We start from the raw sequence: 20905 nt of genomic DNA on the forward strand, positions 1-20905 counted from the left end.
TTAGTTCCAGTGAAAGGAAATCTTAACCTAACAGCATAAAATGACATTCTAGACTATTCTGTGCTTCCAACGTTGTGGCAACAGTTTGGGGAAGGCCCTTTCCTGTTTCAGAATGACAATGCCCCAGCGCACAAAGTGAGGTCCATACAGAAATTGTCTGTCGAGATCAGTGTGGAAGAACTTGACTGGCCTGCACAGAGCCCTGACCTCAGCCCGATTTAATATCTTTGGGATGAATTGGAGCACAGACTGTGAGCCAGGGTCAGTGCCTGACCTCACTAATGCTCGTGGCTGAATGGAAGCAAGTCCCCGCAACAATGTTCCAACATCTCGTGGAAAGCCTTCCCAGAAGAGTAGAGGCTGTTTTAGCTAAGGGGGGGGGGGGGGGGGGGGGGACTCCATTTAAGGCCCATGATTTTGGAATGAGATGTTCGACAAGCAGGTGTCCACAGACTACGTGACAAAGTATTTCATTTACAATACATTTACAACATTTCTAAAAACATGTTTTCACTTTGTCATTATGGGGCATTGTGTGTAGATGGGTTAGAAAAAACAAATGTAATCCATTTTACATTCAGGCTCTAACAAAATGTGGAATAAATCAAGGGGTGTGAATACTTTGAAGAAACTGTATCAGCTTGGAGAAGGACATGCTCAGATATCCAGGCACTGTATCCAAGTTCAGCTTTCTTAAATGAACCAGAAAATCAATAGTAATTTCTGGCTGTTTAATGAAATTAGCTGGCTAACTCATTGAACCTGCATTGTAGTATACCCCTCAACCTATGTGGCATAGATTGTTGTGTTTTGGCCTGGTTGTAACTGTGGTGTAGTTTGTTATAATCTGACCTGGTACTCTTTGGTGCCAGGCGGCAGCCTCCTGCACTGAGCGTCTAGCTGGGTGAAGTGGCGAGTGATCTTCTCCACACGGGCATGCAGGTTGCGGTACTCCTCATACTCTGCATTGAAGTTGTCCTTGTAAGTCTGCCTCTGGTCCATGGACACCACTGCCATGTACTTACTGTAATGGGACAGCAGCACAGGACAGTGACACACACACACACACACACACACACACACGTGCCATTCAATTGTATTTCAGAGGGCTAAAAGGGGGTACCATCCCAAAAAAGGTTGATAGGCAGCAGGGGCATTCTTGTGGAAGCTTCATGTTCAACATAGAACAAAGAGGATTAAGTCAGTAAATAAAAGTACTCACCATATGTAATCTGGCATCACAGTGGTGGAGGAGTCTGTGGAGTGGACTGGCCTCTTTTTATTGTCTGGGAAATAACAGACACATCAACTGACATCAGGACAGCTCTCTTTACTAGCCTTAAAATAATGACTAGCACCCCCTCCCCACAATTATTTGTTGTTGTAAACTAACTCACACTTGACGCGGTTCCCTCTTACTAGCTCTAAATTTGCTGAAAGCTACTATGAGGAAAAATGTATTTACTATGACTGATGTGGTTGTCCCACCCATCTTAAAATGAACTGTATGTCGCTCTGGATAAGAGCTCCTGCTAAATGACTAAACTAACGTAAATGTAAAACGAGCTATTCAAAAGTACTGGTCTTGAAAGAGTTGTCAGAGTGAACCCTTGGACAGATTTCTGAGTGTGCTGCTCAGGGCGGACCAATCTTTACTTATCATAAAGACAAGGTATATCAGTGAAATTAAATTCCATGATCAAAGGTTTGTTGGCACCAATTACAGGGCACAGACACATACAGAGTAGAAAATGCTGAGCTAGAGTCCAAAGGATGAAAGAAAATTGGTTTGTAAGGTTGGATGTAGAAGAATTGGCACATACATACTAAATCAATCATCATACATACCAGTTGGAGTCGGAAGTGTACATACACTTTAAACTCAATACATTTAAACTCAGTTTCACAATTCCTGACATTTAATCCTAGTAAAAAGTCAGTCTTAGGTCAGTTAGGATCACCACTTTATTTTAAGAATGTGAAATGATTTATTTCAGCTTTTATTTCTTTCATCACATTCCCAGTGGGTCAGAGGTTTACATGCACTCAATTAGTATTTGGTAGCATTGGCTTTAAATTGTTTAACTTGGAGCAAACATTTCAGGTAGCATTCCACAAGCTTCCCATAATACGTTGGGTGAATTTTGGCCCATTCCTCCTGACAGAGCTGGTGTAACCGAGTCAGGTTTGTAGGCCTCCTTGCTCACACACACGTTTTCAGTTTTGCCCACACATTTTCTATAGGATTGAGGTCAGGGCTTTGTGATGGCCACTCCAATACCTTGACTTTGTTGTCCTTAAGCCATTTTGCCACAACTTTGGAAGTCCTGACTGATGTCTGGAGATGTTGTTTCAATATATCCACCACATTATCCTTCCTCGTGATGCCATCTATTTAGTGAAGTGCACCAGTGCCTCCTGCAGCAAAGCACCCCCACAACATGATGCTGCTGCCACCCCCGTGCTTCAAATTTGGGATGGTATTCTTCGGCTTGCAAGCATCCCCCTTTTTCCTCCAAACATAATGATGGTCATTAAGGCTAAACAGTTCTATTTTTGTTTTATCAGAGCAGAGGACATTTAAAAAAAAAAATGTAAAGTACGATCTTTGGCCCCATCTGCAGTTGCAGACCGTAGATTGGCTTTTTCAATGGCGGTTTTGGAGCAGTGGCTTCTTCCTTGCTCGTTTTACTGTGGATATAAATACTTTTGTACCCGTTTTCCTCCAGCATCTTCACAAGGTCCTTTGCTGTTGTTCTGGAATTGATTTCCACTTTTCGCACCAAAGTACATTCATCTCTAGGAGACAGAATGCATCTCCTTCCTAAGCGGTATGACGGCTGCGTGGTTCCATGGTGTTTATGCTTGCGTACTATTGTTCGTACAGATGAACGTTTGGAAATTGCTCCCAAGGATCAACCAGACATGTGGATGTCTAAAAACAAAATTCTGAGGTCTTGGCTGATTTATTTTCATTTTCCCAAGATGTCAAGCAAAGAGGCACTGAGTTTGAAGGTAGGCCTTAAATACATCCACAATTGACATAATTGACTCAAATTATGTCAATTAGCCTACCAGAAGCTTCTAAAGCCATGACATAATTTCTGGAGTTTTCCAAGCTGTTTTAAAAAGGCACAGTAAACTTCTGACCCACTGGAATTGTGACAGTGAATTATAAGTGAAATAATCGGTCTGTAAACAATTGTTGTAAAAATTACTTGTGTCATGCACAAAGTAGATGTCCAAGAATGTCCTAACCGACTTACCAAAACTATAGTTTGTTAAGAAATTTGGGGAGAGGTTGAAAACAGAGTTAATGACTGCAACCTAAGTATGTACATTTCCAACTTCAACTGTACATACATACATACATACAACTCAAGTGAGAAACGTACTACAATTACGCAAGCAGCTCATCATGTTCAAAGCATGCATACACTTTGCCCTTTCCAAGCACACACACCATGAGTGCACTTTCAATGCCTGGTTGTGCATCGATGTCATTACAAAACCATGGATTGGAATCAGGCCTTACATGATAATGAGCAAGCACTCACACCTTTCCCTTCTTAACAAGGCATTCAAGCATGAAGCCAAACCAAGGCATTAAGGTAGACTACCTTCGTCTGAGCAGAATAGGCTTTTGGCGGGGATGACTGGCCTTCGTCTTTCCTCCCCGTTGGCGTGGTGTCTCTTCCTGGGCCTTTGGCCGTCCTCAACCTGTACCTCTGGGGGGCTGACGCCATCGCATGTGATGCTGTGTCCCTCCCTACACCGCTCCTTCTCACGGTCCTTCCCTTTGTGCTTCTTTGACTTCTTGCTACTGCTGGGCAAGGGAGGGGGGATAATGGTAGAGGATGATGAAGAGGAGATGGTGAGGGCTGGGCGGCTGGAGCTTGCCGGTGGCAGCATGCCGGAGCCATAGCAGTCGGCGGTCCTGCCTGGGGGGCTGGCTATCGGTGAGGAGGGGTCCAGGCAGGTTGAGCTCTGGTCAAGGGGCAGGTCCTGGGTGCCACGGCCCTCAGGCGTGCTGGGCGAGCTGGAGTTGGAGCCCAGGCCAGGGTGATGAGACATACGACGGCGGTGAGAAACGGGCAGCTGGGAGGGATGGGGGAGGTGGTTGAGGGGCGGGCCAGCCGTGGTGGGCCTGGCTGGGATAGATGAGCGTTTGGCGGTGGTAGTGGTGGTGGGCGCGGCGCTGTGGTGGCTGTTGTCCCCCTTCGTGGCGCTGCGGCGCACTCTAGAGGACGAGGTGGGGGTGGTGGGTGGCCCTTGGCTGGTGACATGGGAAATGCGGGGCTTCTTGGGCATCAAGGGGTCAGTGAAATGACTCGGTAACTCGGGCTGGCACTTCTGAAAGACACAAACAATTCAAAACACAAAATATCTCTACTGTGAATGAGTGATCATTTTTGATCTTAGTAAACATTTATTTGCATAGGTTTGAGATAAAATGTCTCTTTACAGGAGAGACCTGATCATCAGGTTTGGCTTGTCTTACACACTGGTTTGTGCAAGTAATACTGAAGGTGTGTGTGTGTGTGTCTAACAGAGTGTCGAGTTGAGGCGTTACCTGTGGGGAACCCGGGAACCCATTTTTAGGAGGACCACTGGAGGAAAGCGGCTCAGTGGGAAGGCCCAGTTTCCTGAGAGAGAGGGAGAACCAACTGTGAGCCACTGCTACATAGTCACCACGAGGTTCTGCTTGCAAGAAATGCAGGGGCCTGTTCAGGAGGGTGAAATGTATTGTGACCTACCGTGCCAGAATCCCATTGACCTGAACGCGGTCGTCCTCAGAGTAGCCCAGCCAGTCCCTCTGCACCTCACGGTACACAAAGTCCTTCAGAGTGTACGAGTTATCTTTGGGGTTCAGGTTGGCCACCTGTGAACAAATATACCCATAAACAAGATTTCCATTTGAAAAAAAGTGCTCTCCAATCATTTGGGAGCATTAAAAGCAACCACTGGTATTACTTTTTAAAAAATGTTTAAGAGTTACTTTTCTTCCGTTAATGAAATGCCCTACTTGCATCTCAACCTGGGTATGAAATCACTGCATTTCAAATCCAGCATCTCTGTATTCAATCACAACATTAGGCAAATCCCCAAACAAGTATGAGTATTGTGTTTTCTGTATACCAAGCATGGGTAGTCAGCTTAACCACAGTTGCTGTTGCCAAGTAAACCAGTCTGAGTAGTTCAGTACGTCATCTGCAATAGCTAGTATAAGTGTCTGTGTGCTTGAGCGTGCTTGGTTCTTGCTCTGTGTGTGTGTGTGTGTGTGTGTGTAATAAGACTAATGGCTTTCATGTATGGCTGCTTGGTTCTTGCCGTGTTCAGTAATTGTGAATGAAGGTCATTGTACTACAGGGAATTGGTCTCCTAGACTGATTTGCATTCGGTGTTTAATGCCTAAGAAGGGTAAGGGGTCCTATGGGTAAACAGGAACATTCGTCTTCTCATACAGTGCTGCCAGTTACTCATACTTTACATAAATAGTTAGGAACCCCCCCCCCCCCCCACACTTTTATATGAAACCAATAAAATAAAGTACTAATCTCCCCCCTCTTACTTGTTTTAGGGTTCTACCCCCCCTCTTGTTGTTGCAGGATGCTAGCCATTATGGTTGCAGAGTTGTAACCAAACATGTTGCAGGCTGCTAGTCTTACTTATTGCAGGGGTACTACTAGCCTCAAAGGATCTGCATGGTCAATCTGGCGTCTGCAGTGGCGTACAGCATTTACTGCGATATGGCCTCTGCAGAAGGCAGGGCATTCATACTTGCGCTTCGCAGAGCAGTTGTGAAGGAAGTGAGTTTGTGTTTATACAGGACCTCCCACCCCCACCTACCGTTAACCAATCATGTCAATGCGGAGCAAGCCCTTCCACATTGTTACAAAATTTGGAAGGCGCACAGCAGTGCGGAGCTCAATTTTGGCCTCTGCATGCCTCTGGAGGTGCTGCAATTACATCACACCCTCTATACGGAGCATCCAACTACATTTTCGGACCAAGCATAAATTGGCTTCTAGCCTCACGCGTTGCAAGGCGCTAGCCTAAGCCTTACTTGTTGCAGGGTACTCCCAAGAGAGCTGCGGTCCTTCTGACTGACCCCGTCCCGCTGCATCCTGGCCAGTAGCTCCAGCTTCTTGTAGGAGCGCAACGCCAGCAAGTGGACAAGGCGGTCGCGGTATGGGCGCTGGGAAACCAGGTTGTTGGCAAGGCACTTGCGGATGGTCTTGGCTGGGTTGATGGGGGTGGAGCGTTTGCGCTCCGCGACTGGTTCAGAGCCTGACGGCGCTGGCTTGCGGATCTGGACTTTCTTACCTGAGGTTAGAGAGGGGCGAAGGAGGTGACGCTGATAAAAATGGCACACAATCTGCCCAAAACCAATATCCATTGAGACCATGGCATTATGGAACCTAAGAAGTCCACAGTCCATTTATTTGATCATTTGTTTCTCTGATACTTAAATTGTTGTATTGCTTACCTCAATTGAGTTTACAGCAGAAACGGTACTCCTCGCTAACTAGCAGCTTAGTCACTAACAAAGGTTTTTATTATTAATATGACATCATAAATGTTATTGAACACTGACTGAAAGAGGAGTACGAAAGCCAGCAGGCACTTGGAACACTAGAGCAGGGATAAATCAAAGCGGATGGTTGGTCAAATTGAAAGTCCAAACAGATAAATACAATTTTAGAGTGGCCATTAATGTTTCCAGCACAAAGTACACCTGTGTAATGATCATGCTGTTTAAATCAGCTTCTTGATATGCTACACCTGTCAAGTGGATTATCTTGGTGAAGGAGAAATGCTCACTAACAAGGATAAACAAATTTGTGAAGAACATTTTAGGGAAATAACCTTTGTATGTATGGAACATTTCTGGGATCTTTAATCTTAGCTCATGAAACCAACATGTTGTGTTTATATTTCCGTTAAGTATAATACAGTGCCTTGCGAAAGTATTCGGCCCCTTTGAACTTTGCGACCTTTTGCCACATTTCAGGCTTCAAACATAAAGATAGAAAACTGTATTTTTTTGTGAAGAATCAACAACAAGTGGGAGACAATCATGAAGTGGAACGACATTTATTGGATATTTCAAACTTTTTTAACAAATCAAAAACGGAAAAATTGGGCGTGCAAAGTTATTCAGCCCCTTTACTTTCAGTGCAGCAAACTCTCTCCAGAAGTTCAGTGAGGATCTCTGAATGATCCAATGTTGACCTAAATGACTAATGATGATAAATACAATCCACCTGTGTGTAATCAAGTCTCCGTATAAATGCACCTGCACTGTGATAGTCTCAGAGGTCCGTTAAAAGCGCAGAGAGCATCATGAAGAACAAGGAACACACCAGGCAGGTCCGAGATACTGTTGTGAAGAAGTTTAAAGCCGGATTTGGATACAAAAATATTTCCCAAGCTTTAAACATCCCAAGGAGCACTGTACAAGCGATAATATTGAAATGGAAGGAGTATCAGACCACTGCAAATCTACCAAGACCTGGCCGTCCCTCTAAACTTTCAGCTCATACAAGGAGAAGACTGATCAGAGATGCAGCCAAGAGGCCCATGATCACTCTGGATGAACTGCAGAGATCTACAGCTGAGGTGGGAGACTCTGTCCATAGGACAGCAATCAGTCGTATATTGCACAAATCTGGCCTTTATGGAAGAGTGGCAAGAAGAAAGCCATTTCTTAAAGATATCCATAAAAATGGTTGTTTAAAGTTTGCCACAAGCCACCTGGGAGACACACCAAACATGTGGAAGAAGGTGCTCTGGTCAGATGAAACTAAAATTGAACTTTTTGGCAACAATGCAAAACGTTATGTTTGGCGTAAAAGCAACACAGCACATCACCCTGAACACACCATCCCCACTGTCAAACATGGTGGTGGCAGCATCATGGTTTGGGCCTGCTTTTCTTCAGCAGGGACAGGGAAGATGGTTAAAATTGATGGGAAGATGGATGGAGCCAAATACAGGACCATTCTGGAAGAAAACCTGATGGAGTCTGCAAAAGACCTGAGACTGGGACGGAGATTTGTCTTCCAACAAGACAATGATCCAAAACATAAAGCTAAATCTACAATGGAATGGTTCAAAAATAAACATATCCAGGTGTTAGAATGGCCAAGTCAAAGTACAGACCTGAATCCAATCGAGAATCTGTGGAAAGAACTGAAAACTGCTGTTCACAAATGCTCTCCATCCAACCTCACTGAGCTCGAGCTGTTTTGCAAGGAGGAATGGGAAAAAATGTCAGTCTCTCGATGTGCAAAACTGATAGAGACATACCCCAAGCGACTTACAGCTGTAATCGCAGCAAAAGGTGGCGCTACAAAGTATTAACTTAAGGGGGCTGAATAATTTTGCACGCCCAATTTTTCAGTTTTTGATTTGTTAAAAAAGTTTGAAATATCCAATAAATGTCGTTCCACTTCATGATTGTGTCCCACTTGTTGTTGATTCTTCACAACAAAAATACAGTTTTATATCTTTGTTTGAAGCCTGAAATGTGGCAAAAGGTCGCAAAGTTCAAGGGGGCCGAATACTTTCGCAAGGCACTGTATATGACAAACTATCTCAAATATTGCTTACATTTGCATAAGATCATGTATCTCACTATTATGCATGGGAATACATGAACAGATTTCCAAAATTAAAATCACGAGGAGATGATTCCCTGGTGTTTTTACAGTTTTATGACAAACAATAAAAATATATATTTTTAAATGCTCAGAGTTATTTTTTGTTGCGCCAAATAAAACCACCTGCGGGCCAAATTCAGCCCGGGTGCTGCCAGTTGGGGAACCCTGCCCTAAAGAGTCAAAGTTGCTACTCTGTGTGTTCAGATCTGGATGTGGACTGAATTTGAACTGACTGTATGTTACTAGTACAAGATACATCATAGAAGCCTGATTTGGAGAGACTGAGTTCAATGTAAAAGTCAATGTCATTAAGAGGATCCAGAGAATCTGGCCCCCAGCTCATGTTGTCTGATTAGTCAGGATGCCTTGACATTTCTCCATAATGCTCTCCAGTGATTATGAAATTCTAAGGCGCTCTACAAGATTAAAGGTTAGAGATAAACGTGTACCCTCGTCTGCCGCCTCCTCCGGGCAAATGCTGATAGAGATCTCGCAGTCTATGTGCACAAACCACACATCAATTTTTGCTGTCTCAAGGCCTGGTGAGAGACTGAAGTAGGTGAGTTGCTTGCATCAGCTGCTAATCAGCTTTGCTTTCAGCGCTGGCCAGCCTAGTGACTTTACATGGGAGATAATAAAAACACAGCTACCCATCACAGCAACTCTGTTGGCTTGCTATCAGAATTACAGTTTCTGCCATGACATGCATCAAATTCAATTTGATGGGTCACATACACATATTTAGCAGATGTTATTGCGGGTGTAGCGAAAGCTTTTGTTCCTAGCTCCAACAGTGCAGTAGTATCTAACCATTCTCAACAATGTGACCAATAACATTTGATGCATGTCATTCAAACCAACAGACCTGCCGTGTAGCAGTGCTGTGTGTTTATGATTTCACTTTGGCGTACTAAACTCTGAATAGCATCAAGTAAATGAGTCTCCCATTTAAGACAAACATTGCATAAGGTCCCAGGCCAACATACATAACAGACAAAGCCTAAACAAATCAAATAAATGAAGGCTAGGGCTAATTTTGCACATGTTAATAGGAGTGCTCCTACTGAGCCAGGTGTTACATGCCCAAACTCCACCCCTTTCCTCTGCTCCCCTCTCAGTTTCCATCTGGGACACAATATGCAAATTAATCCCCACGGGCAGAAACTAGACCGAAAGGTTGGTTTAACTGACATTAAGTTTGAGAGTACAGAGAGCAAAGATTTCATGGATTCCTGCAGTTAAAGATGCACTATCCAGCCATTCCCTGGTTGCTAAAATTCTAATAGTTCACCTAATTTAAGTTTGTGAATAAACGAGGTAGTGTAGAGAATCATTGTACCATCTAAACTGCTGTGAAATACATTTTCCATAAGCAAAGATATTGTACTTTCAGCTGTTTGAAGCTGGTGTACAACACCAAAAGTGAAAGATGAAAACAAAACTTGAGAATGGGAAGCATATAAATAGCATTCATAGAACATATCTACCACTTCTTAGACTTGCTTTCATTGAGAATGACATTTCAAAAAACATATCTACAAATTTGTTCAAGTCACCTAATAACTTACATATTGCAGCATTAAATATAGTTCCAGAGAAGCCCTAGAAGCAAAGATGCAAATCTGCTTACTGTTGAGAAAACATGCAATGCCATGTTAAATAAACAATACCAATTCATGTAGATAACTGGAACTATATTTCTATTAGAAACTGGACAAGCCCTGAACATCTCCCCCTTTATGAACATTGCTATACGATTGTCTAAACTAACGCCTATTCAGACAAACTGGTAGACGCTGTGTTTTGCGCAATCATGTGACATAGCACGATTTTATCCTGTATTTTAGGCCTTATCCCATAATGAGAATTACACCCAAAATTAAAGCAATTGTCTGATGGTGCTGGACCATCTGGCATAATGAAAAGGGAACAGTGATGAAAAATCTTTCAATAAACCTTTCAAATCCAGGCATGTCACATAATTGCGCAAAACACAAGGCACAAAAATTATAATCACATACAAAGAAGCCTATGGGCACACTGCTTTTTAGAGTAACATAATGGGTGACAAATGGGCCATTTGGGTGACATCAAATCTGTTGTTACATGGTGCCTGAAGAAAAACTTTGCCAGTGAAACTCAGTTTATGGCCCTCTGCTGTGGGAGAACTCTGTCCACTCCCAGGTCAGTGGAGGTAGATTTTGCATGGCCAGTTACAGCAACAGTGAGCTGTTATGAGGGGAAAGGAGATTGAGAGAATGTGCAGCGTATCTCCACCGGCAAAACGGGATGAGAGAGCCAAATCAGATTAGCCCTAGATTTACTTTCCCTTTTACACGTGGCCAACCTTAATCCAGTCGTAGTGTATTAGAAATAGAAAGGCAAGACAATTGGTTTGGCTGTAGGCCAGTGTTGTTAAATAAGAACTATTTGCAGAGTGCGACTAACCCAGATATGGCTGTGGTGGCATACAGTGTCAATACTCATGAGTGTTTCCCCTATATTCATTTAGGAGTGGTGACCAAACACTGCTGAATTTTTGCCACCGCTGCAAAAAATACGTAATTATATCTGCAGAGACGCGCTTTTAAATGGATAGTCATTCAATGATAGGAAGTCTATGGGAACAGCTAGCATGTCAGTGCACTAACACTAGCTTTCAAAATGAGTCCTTTTTGGCTAACCACAGCAGTCAACAAGCTAATCAGCTACCTAGATAGCTTTCTAGCACATTTACTAACTTGTTTGTTAACAATTAACAAGCTAGTTAACTACCAAACGTTCTTGTCAAACTGTCAGAGTAGTTAGCAAGGAACAAGATATTCCAAAGGTCTAAAAACCACTTACATCTGATTTATATGCATTCAGACAAGTCACATGGCCAGGAATCAGATTTGTATCTGATTTCAAACCACCTACGAATGTAGTTTGAAATGAGTCTTGAAATATCTGATGTGCTTTTTGGCTGTTTAGACTGCAAGGAAAAAATAATAATTGAATCGGATACGCAAAAAATTTAGTGGAATCACTTCAAATTGCCAATGTGAACAAGCCTTAATGGGCTGGACCCAAAGGGTTTAGTCAGGCACAAACAAAGGAAATGTGGGCTTAAATGGATGGAACTTGCCTTTGAAATGGCCTCCATGCTTGAGGACTTTGGTTCCATCCTCCTTAGCCAGCGTCATAAGCTCCCGAGTCACCTGGTAGGAGTCGTTGGTGGCACACAACGTGACTTTGTCTTGAACCACCCCCAAGGACACCAGGTGCGGGGTCCCCGAACTGGAGAGGACGGGGGGGTGGGGGGTTTCAGTCCCACAGCACAGGGTTTCTCAACATGGACCATCTCAATTCAACCAATTACTCATTAACAAGGCTCAATGGCATAAAATTCTGACACCAGAGTGACAATTATTTCAGTTAACTAACCAGCTTACAACAATTTACACTAGGTCTTCAGTAGCGAGCATTGCCACATGCTTGGTTTCATTCCAGAGGGTGCTTACCTGGACACATATTGTTGGATGCACTCAAAGCTTCCCTGAGGGTTGTCCTTGCCCACGGTGGACAGGTAGAAGTCAAAGTTCTGAGATCCATCTGGAGAGTCAGTCCTTGGGATCTTAATACGCTGTGAGGTTCACATCCAAAGGAGATTAATAAAAATATTCATCAACCACAGAAAACAAGGAGCGTCTCTCTCTTCCCCATATGCATGAAACTGCCAGGAGTGACGTATTGCACAGAGGTACTCGACAATTCTGAAGGGAAATCGGATTTCATTTTCCTCTTCTGCTATAGTGCACGGAAGAAGAGATTTTGCTCATATTTGAATGTGACAGAGTCAATCATGCCAAATAGCGAACCATCTGTAAAAAAACACTCAACTGGGTCTATTTTCTGAAGGTCTCTTAACATTAACCCTTTACAGTGATGTTCAGTGTGTTGCATCTGTCAATAGACTGGGATTTGAGACCAATTAGAACATGAGCTTGCATGACACAAGCAGATCTTAGAGGTCTGAGTTGCTAGGTGTGTGTGTGTGTTCCCTCTGCTCTGGGCCCAGCTGCAGACTGCCAGAGAAGTTTTTACAGATATTGAGACATTGGAGAGTTCAACTATTCATAGTGTACAGCCCAGGTAGTCAGGGGTTAACCAGATGGCCCCAAGCCTCTAAATCCAACTCGTAGCTTAACAAATGTATATTTCACTGAAAACACAAAACATGGGGTCTATACCAGCTAGGGTAGGAATTGTATTTAATGTATATACCACCAGCGCTCAAATGATAGGTTTGCTTAAATCTTCAATAATGGTTGCATTAAACATGCAGTTTACCCCCCACAGGGTTGACCCATAACTAATACTGTAGTTCTCAAGTCAAAATACTTACCCCTTGGAGTCCCTTGAATTGCATTGTTGGCCACGAGGACGTTACATTCTGAAAAAGAGAGGAAGGGATTAGACTCTACAATAACATTTTCAATAGAAGCATTGATTGTAAGTTGTTCCATCATAACAATAATGTGAATGTCACTCAGCTACAACTGGACCATCACAAATGTGGTTGAGAAAAATAGAGCCGTTTCTCATTAAGTGACAAAAGCAGGCCATTCTGTCAACCAGTCACAGCTCATATGCTATTGGTAAGCATATATTGTGTTTCATCTGGAAAATCAACTAGCAAAGAAGCAAGCTAGAAAAAGCATGTTTATAGTTTCATGAATTTGCAACAAGCAAAATGTACAGTAAGAGTAGGAATATGAAACTCCCTCTTATGTTGAAAGCGATGCACATTTTTTTAATTTTTTTTATTTTACATATTCCAGTCTGTGCTAGCAAAACAGTCCTGCAATATAGCATCCGCGTCATATAACCACTTCCGTATTTAGCGAGTCACTGGTACTTCCCACTAGTTTTAGCTTGTAAGCAGGAATCAGGAGGATAGAATTATGGTCCTATTTGCCAAATGGAGGGCAGGGGAGAGCTTTGTATGCATCTATGTATGGAGTAAAGGTGGTCTAGGATTTTTATCCCCCCTGGTTGCACATATGACATGCTGGTAAAAATTTGGTAAAACTGGTGTAAGTTTGCCTGCATTAAAGTCCTCGGTCACTAGGAGCGCCGCTTCTGGGTGACCATTTTCTTCCTTGCTTATGGCTTTATAGAGTTGGTTGATAGAGGTCTCCGGCTTCTCAGAAGGATCCCCGATCTGCATCACCTTTTCCGGAATCTTTTCTTCATGCAAAAGATGTGAATCTGGGCCTGTTCCAGTGAAAGCAGGATATCCTCGTCGGACTGGTTAAAGGAAAACGTTTATTCCAGTCTGCGGTGAGTAATCGCTTTTCTCAAGTCCAGAAGTTATTTTCGGTCATAAGAGACGGTAGCAGCAATATTATCTACACAATAGGTTAAAAAATAATTACACAATTGATTGGGAGAATGTAAAACGTCAGCCATGTTATTCGGCGCCATCTTCCCATCTTCTTCCAACTTCGATTGGCTTGTTGTCAGCTTGTTCTAAGCTCCTATTGGCCAAGGCAGTGTTCCTTCCCATATCCCCTCCTGACACCCTTTCTACCACTGACTTGAATTAGGCTACTTAACAGGACAAGATCTTAACTTCTTGATTCAACACACTAAGTCCCAACCGTGCCTGAATGAAATCCTTTAGGCCCAGTTTCTCAACTTCCAATCATTTGGATTAGGATTTTTTTTTATTTATTATTGGTCCCTGGCCTGAACATTCTGGGAATATGCTACAGAGTCTGACTAGCTTGTTGCTGGAATTATGTAAATGTTGTTGACAGTCCATTGAACTTCCCAGGGCTCCTAGCCTCGGTTGATCACAGGCCCCAGAGGCCCGTTAAGTGCATCTCTGTTGAGGTGCTTCCAGATAATACAGGTTGTATGGCCATGGGATTAACACGGTAGCTTTATTTGGTCCCTACAGATTGGTTTGGTAAGAGTCCGTAAGGGCCCACAATCACCAGAGGCTGACGTGATAGGGATTTGCGCAACTGTGACAACTATTTTTTTCCTGAGTCATGAGTCTGTGTTTGCCACTGAGAAAAGCCTGGAATGCAAAGCCATGGAATGAGACCAAATCCACATCACATACCAACACTACTGCCCACCAGGACAGTCAATTAGACAGAGGAAATGTATTGGCCAATACAGAAGAAAAAACATATTTGCTTCAGATTTTCTAAATTTGGGCAAAACTATGTAAAAAAAAAGATATTGATGTTCGCCCTTTTCTCTGAATATCTTGTAGGTCTAATGTGCGAACTGTTTTGCAAACATATGTAATGTTTTCTTACAATAAAATATCTGTAGTTATATTAATCATTGTGCAAATGGAACCTCTCCCATCCAGAAAGTCCTTGAAAAGCACTAGTTTAAAAGGATTCATGCTATCATGAACTTTTACTGTAGCTTTAAGAGAACAAGCACAAGATTAGAAGTAAAAGGAGTGAAAACCCTAGCGACTAGTATTTTGAAGAAAACAGCATATAACCCAATCAAACATTAAGTAGGCCTATAATTTTATATAAAAACAGTCAAGTAGCCTATGCTATATATTTATTATAAAGATTGGCAATCAAGTTTCTTGCCTGGGGAGCTTGCCAATGTAACATTCACATTTAAGTCAAGAGTTTAGTCATGAACATAGTTGAATCATGAACATAACGTACACTGACAAACTCAGAGTGTGGAGCAACTGGATAGGTCTGTAGCCAAAACATTGTTACAATAAGGTGTATTGCTATTCCAAAAATAGTTTGGAATGAAATCAATGTATTGATGCAGATAAGTAGTAACAACGGAGTGAATTAGATTTTTTTTGTTGTATAAAAAGGTGATTTTTGGGTGAGAATTTCATAAAACATGGTAACATAGCTAGCTACAAATGTATAAAAAAATCCAATTTAAATTAAAGAATTGGTAGACAATGGTGGTGTGAATTTGTAAACTACACATTTAGTCATCTTAAACAGGTTTGACCTAATGGTAGCAGCTGGTGACAGTGGCTAGCTAAGTAAACTAACATACACTGTTGATAACAGTACGTACCCCTGACTATTTAAGGTAAAAGGAACATTAGCCAACTTATTTTATCATTTAAGTGGACTGTCAATTTAATGTATCTAGTAAAACTTTTAGTATAGCTAGCCAGCAAGTTAATGTTAACTAGCAAGCTAGCTAGTCAGAATAATTGCTTTCTGAACTAGCTAGATTGGCTGTCTAAATTTTGACTATTGTCATAAATTCAGCTTATGATTGCAATCTCCTTTATTGCAGTATTATAGGACGTTTGTCACCGATAGACCCTAACCAAAGACGTATTATTAAGGAGCCTGTTACCATTACTCCTTAAAGCTGCAATATGCAACTTTTTGGGCAACCCGACCAAATTCACATAGGAATGTGAATTATAAAGCTGTCATTCTCAATGAAAGCAGGTGCGGTAGATCTGTTCTATGTGCGTTATTTCTATGCTTCCTGTTCTTAAATGTTGTTTTTGCATCTTTTGCTTTCGGTTTTGTACACCAGCTTCAAACAACTGAAAATACAATACTTTCTGTTATGGAAAATATATTTCACAGCAGTTTAGATTAGAGGTCGGCCGATTAATCGGAATGGCCGATTAATTAGGGACGATTTCAAGTTTCCATAACAATCGGAAATCGGTATTTTTGGACACCGATTGGGCCCCAATTTTTTTTAATACCTTTATTTAACTAGGCAAGTCAGTTAAGAACACATTCTTATTTTCAATGGCGGCCTAGGAACGGTGGGTTAACTGCCTTGTTCAGGGGCAGAAACTACAGATTTTTACCTTGTCTGCTTGGGGATTCAATCTTGCAACCTTAAGGTTAACTAGTCCAATGCTCTAACCCCCTGATTACATTGCACTTCACGAAGAGCCTGCCTGTAACGCGAATGCAGTAAGCCAAGGTAAGTTGCTAACTAGCATTAAACTTATCTTATAAAAAACAATCAATCATTATCACTAGTTAACTACACATGGTTGATGATATTACTAGTTTATCTAGCGTGTCCTGTGTTGCATATAATCAATGCAACGCAGGGGGATGATTTAACAAAAGCACATTTGCGGAAAAAAGCACAATCGTAGCACGACTGTACCTAACCATAAACACCAATGCCTTCAAATTAATACACAGAAGTATATATTTTTTAAACCTGCATATTTACCTTAAGGAAATCCAGGTTAGCAGGCAATATTAACCAGGTGAAATTGTGTCACTTCTCTTGCGTTCATTGCACGCAGAGTCAGGGTATATGCAACAGTTTGGGCAGCCTGGCTCATTGCGAACTAATTTGCCAGAATTTTACGTAATTATGACATAACATTGAAGGTTGTACATTGTAACAGGAATATTTAGACTTAGGGATGCCACCCGTTAGATAAAATACGGAACGGTTCCGTATTTCACTGAAATAATAAACGTTTTGTTTTCGGAATGATAGTTTTGACCATATTAATGACCAAAGGCTCGCAATTCTGTTTGTTATTATGTTATAATTAAGTCTATGATTTGATAGAGCAGTCTGACTGAGCGATGGTAGGCAGCAGCAGGCTCGTAAGCATTCATTCAAAGAGCACTTTTGTGAGTTTTTCCAGCAGCTCTTCGCAAGCACAGCACTGTTTATGACTTCAAGCCTATCAACTCCCGAGATTAGGCTGGTGTAACCGATGTGAAATGGCTAGCTAGTTAGCAGGGTGCGCGCTAATAGCATTTAGAGGTTGTTCCCCTTGCTCTGCATCGGTAACGCTGCTTCGAGGGTGGCTGTTGTCGATGTGTTCCTGGTTCGAGCCCAGGTAGGGGCAAGGAGAGGGACAGAAGCTATACTGTTACACTGGCAATACTAAAGTTCCTATAAGAACATCCAATAGTCTAACATCTAATAGTGTATATGAAATACAAATGGTATAGACAGAAATTGTCCTATAAATACTTTATTAATAACAATCTAAAAACTCTTACCTTGGAATATTGAAGTCTCATGTTAAAAGGAACCACCAACTTTCATATGTTCTCATGTTCTGAGCAAGGAACTTAAACGTTACCTTTTTTTCTTGGCACATATTGCACTTTCACTTTCTTCTATTATTTAACCAAATTGAACATGATTCATTATTTGAGGCTAAATTAATTTTTATTGATGTATTATATTAAGTTAAAATAAGTGTTCATTCAGTATTGTTGTAATTGTCATTATATACATTTTTTTTTTAAATGATGTTTTACTTAAATCAGCCGATTATTCAGTATTGGCTTTTTTTGATCCTCCAATAATCTGTATCGGTGTTGAAAAATCATAATCACTCGACCTCTAGTTTAGACAGTACAATTATTTTCCCCACAATGGCAGCTTGTTCTGTCACAAACTGACATTAGGCAAACTATTATAATTTTAGCAACGTTTTCTGCATATTGCACCTTTAAGATCCAAGGACCTTATTATATCTTGTTTTCAGAGGTAGTGCTAATTTACTATCTAGCATGCTCTGAACTTCTGTGTGTAATGGAAGGCAGGCAAAAAGGTGTCGTCACTGAAAAGTACAGTATGTGTGTATTTTGAATTTGCTAAATTATTTTGATGTGATATGAAATTAAAGGGCTTTAATGTTTCTAGAATCATATCGCAATTGATGATCGACTTCACGTTTAGATGGGAGTATTTTGCTGTTTTAGCGGTCTTCCGTAAACACGCGCTGTAACATGGGGATATGGCCGTGTGGGAACACTAACCCTATAATGGCGTGTATTCATTTAACGTTATGTTTTTTTGAAAATTGTTTCTAGTTGATATGAAAGTTAAGGTCCTTATCATGCTACCACAACTGATGCGTGTTAGTGTTCAGACCAAGCATTGGTGCTCTTAACAAAACTCCCCCGTACAGAAGACGCGTTCGTCCAATGACTTAGCTACTGTAATGTAACAGGGTCATGATCAAGGGTTACGATAGTTACTTTAGCTAGCAAAAAAAATTATATATATATATATATAATTTCCTAAAACGCCAAAATACTGACTGCAGTGCCAATCCGTGGCTTAAGAACATATGGTAAATTAGCTAAAGTTAAGTAAAGATGTCCCGCGAAATTGCCATCAAAATAGTCATCGATTTCACCAAACAGTGCGATTAGTGTCACATTTCAGTACGGACTTGAGTAGAAAAAAAGTGGACTTGGCTGGGGAAAAGGTTACTTTTTGTTGTTGTTGGGGAAATTACATTTGGTTAGCCAGCTAACGTTAGCTACATTGACAGATGTAGCTACAGTACATCGACTACACAAATCCATTTCTCTCAAACTTTGATTTGTAATCCAAATTGCTAACTCACTTCATGGCATATGCATTATTGGTTTGACAGTAAGTTACGTTAACTAGCAAGGTAATTTGAATAACGTTTGCTCAACCCGACTGTGCGTGGCAGTTAGTTCACCAGTTTTGATAGCATCGGTAGTTGCATAAGGTAAGCTATAAGACATGTATTCAACTTTACCTTAGAGGTTTGGTACTTTTCTATTGCTCTGAAAGCTGTCTCTGTCAATTTTACGTGCAATACAGTGACGTGGTCTGTATTCCGTCGGCCACAATTCAGTCCATACCTCCCATCCACGGAGAGCGCCGCCATCTTTACCAACCCTCTACCATCGTCTGGGTTTTATGTCCGAGCATATAGATACTCTACCTCTAATTCAAGGGAGGGACTACCCCAAGGGCTTGTTCAATTTTTTTTTTTTTGATTGGGCTTACTTTTTCTTTCCTCTCTAATAACCATATGTAATTTCAGCCCTCCTCAGACTTCACTCCCTCAGTGTATGAATGCTAGAGTTTGTCGTTGTAGAACTCATTCTTTTCAGAAGTGAAAGGAAAAATACGGTATCATAATGTCCACTTGGAATTAGTGGAAATGTATGCTGCTGACTGACACCTACAAAGTTTTTATCTTTGACATTTATTTACTACTGACAGGTATTACTTTTAAATTCAAAGATTTTTTCAGATTCTCTTACAATAATTTATAGTGAAAACAATATCTATCCATTGTAGGGTTTCATAAAGATGAGACCCCCATAGTAAAGCATAATAATCCTTCTCAGCATGTTTCTCTGGCTGACAGTGGCATTGCCAAACCAACAAACCATACAAAAAGTTAAAATACTCTCAATAAAGGATTTGTAAAACAGAGTCAGTATAGTACAGTCTATATTAAAAGAAGCCAACTTTTTTAGAAAGTACAGTCTCTGTTGGCTCTTTTTGTAGATCAGGTCTGTATATTTACTCCACTGAAGCTTATTGTCCAAAAGGACACTCATACATTTATATTCCTCTACAATTTCTATATTCTGACCTCTGATAGATGTTGCAGAGGCAGGTGTTGTACGCTTCCTGAAGTCTATGCACATCTCTTTGGTCTTGTTGGTATTGAGGACCAAGTGTGATTCCTCACACCACTCTACAAAGTCACCTAGGACCGGGCCATGATGTTCCTCATCATCATGCAACAGGCTGATCAAGGCAATGTCATCAGCGAACTTAACGAGATGTCTGTCAGGATGGGAACTAGTACAACTATTAGTGTATAAGAGGAACAGAAGTGGGGACAAAACACATCCCTGGGGAGAGCCTGTGTTGGTATTGCGTATATCCGACACATGGGGATCTATTTTGACTCGCTGTGAGCGTTGGCTCAGGAAGTCCAGCAGCCACAAAACCAGCCCCCCATCTAAGGAGAAGTCCCGAATGAGTCTCTGTGCCAGAATGTAAGGCTGGATTGTGTTGAAGGCAGAAGAAAAGTCAACAAACAGAACCTTGACATGGGATACTTGGAGTCAAACAGACAGGCCTGGATGAGATGTTTAAGGTCAGGGCCCTCTGTAAGGCTCACAAAATAATTTTAGACCCAAGTCACCCCCTGTACCTGGAATTTGAATTACTCCCCTCTGGGCGCAGGTATAGGGCACCCCTCAGCAGGAAAAATAGAACGAGACAATCATTTGTGCCAGGTGTGATATCCCTCCTAAATAGCTTGGGCAAATGTTCCCATTGACTCCGTAAGGCCAGCAGGCGACTGTTCCCATTGACTCCGTAAGGCCAGCAGGCGACTGTTCCCATTGACTCCGTAAGGCCAGCAGGCGACTGTTCCCATTGACTCCGTAAGGCCAGCAGGCCAGTCTTTTCTTCTTTTTATTTCATGTTTT

The 20905-nt window shown here is 41.7% G+C and overlaps 1 protein-coding gene across 4 annotated transcripts in view; it reads right to left on the reverse strand.

Annotated features, from left to right (window-relative positions):
• ell2 (elongation factor for RNA polymerase II 2) overlaps positions 1–19369 on the reverse strand; it is a 32742-nt gene extending 13373 nt beyond the window's left edge. For 3 of the 4 annotated variants that reach the window (XR_004210099.1, XM_020483858.2, XM_020483856.2), the window contains exons 1-10: positions 19204–19369; positions 13054–13101; positions 12170–12291; positions 11794–11945; positions 6068–6327; positions 4758–4882; positions 4574–4646; positions 3621–4353; positions 1223–1286; positions 853–1024 (exon numbers count right to left, since the gene is read on the reverse strand). Coding sequence is in view for 3 of the 4 variants with exons in the window: in XM_020483858.2 (XP_020339447.1) it covers positions 853–1024; positions 1223–1286; positions 3621–4353; positions 4574–4646; positions 4758–4882; positions 6068–6327; positions 11794–11945; positions 12170–12291; positions 13054–13101; positions 19204–19335 (1881 nt within the window). In the remaining variant the exon portion in view is untranslated. The remainder of the gene's footprint in view (positions 1–852; positions 1025–1222; positions 1287–3620; positions 4354–4573; positions 4647–4757; positions 4883–6067; positions 6328–11793; positions 11946–12169; positions 12292–13053; positions 13102–19203) is intronic. The other variant, XM_020483859.2, reaches the window with a different exon arrangement.
• Positions 19370–20905: the final 1536 nt, after the last annotated feature.

Source organism: Oncorhynchus kisutch, linkage group LG5, assembly GCF_002021735.2.
Source record: "Oncorhynchus kisutch isolate 150728-3 linkage group LG5, Okis_V2, whole genome shotgun sequence".
Lineage (NCBI taxonomy): Eukaryota > Metazoa > Chordata > Actinopteri > Salmoniformes > Salmonidae > Oncorhynchus > Oncorhynchus kisutch.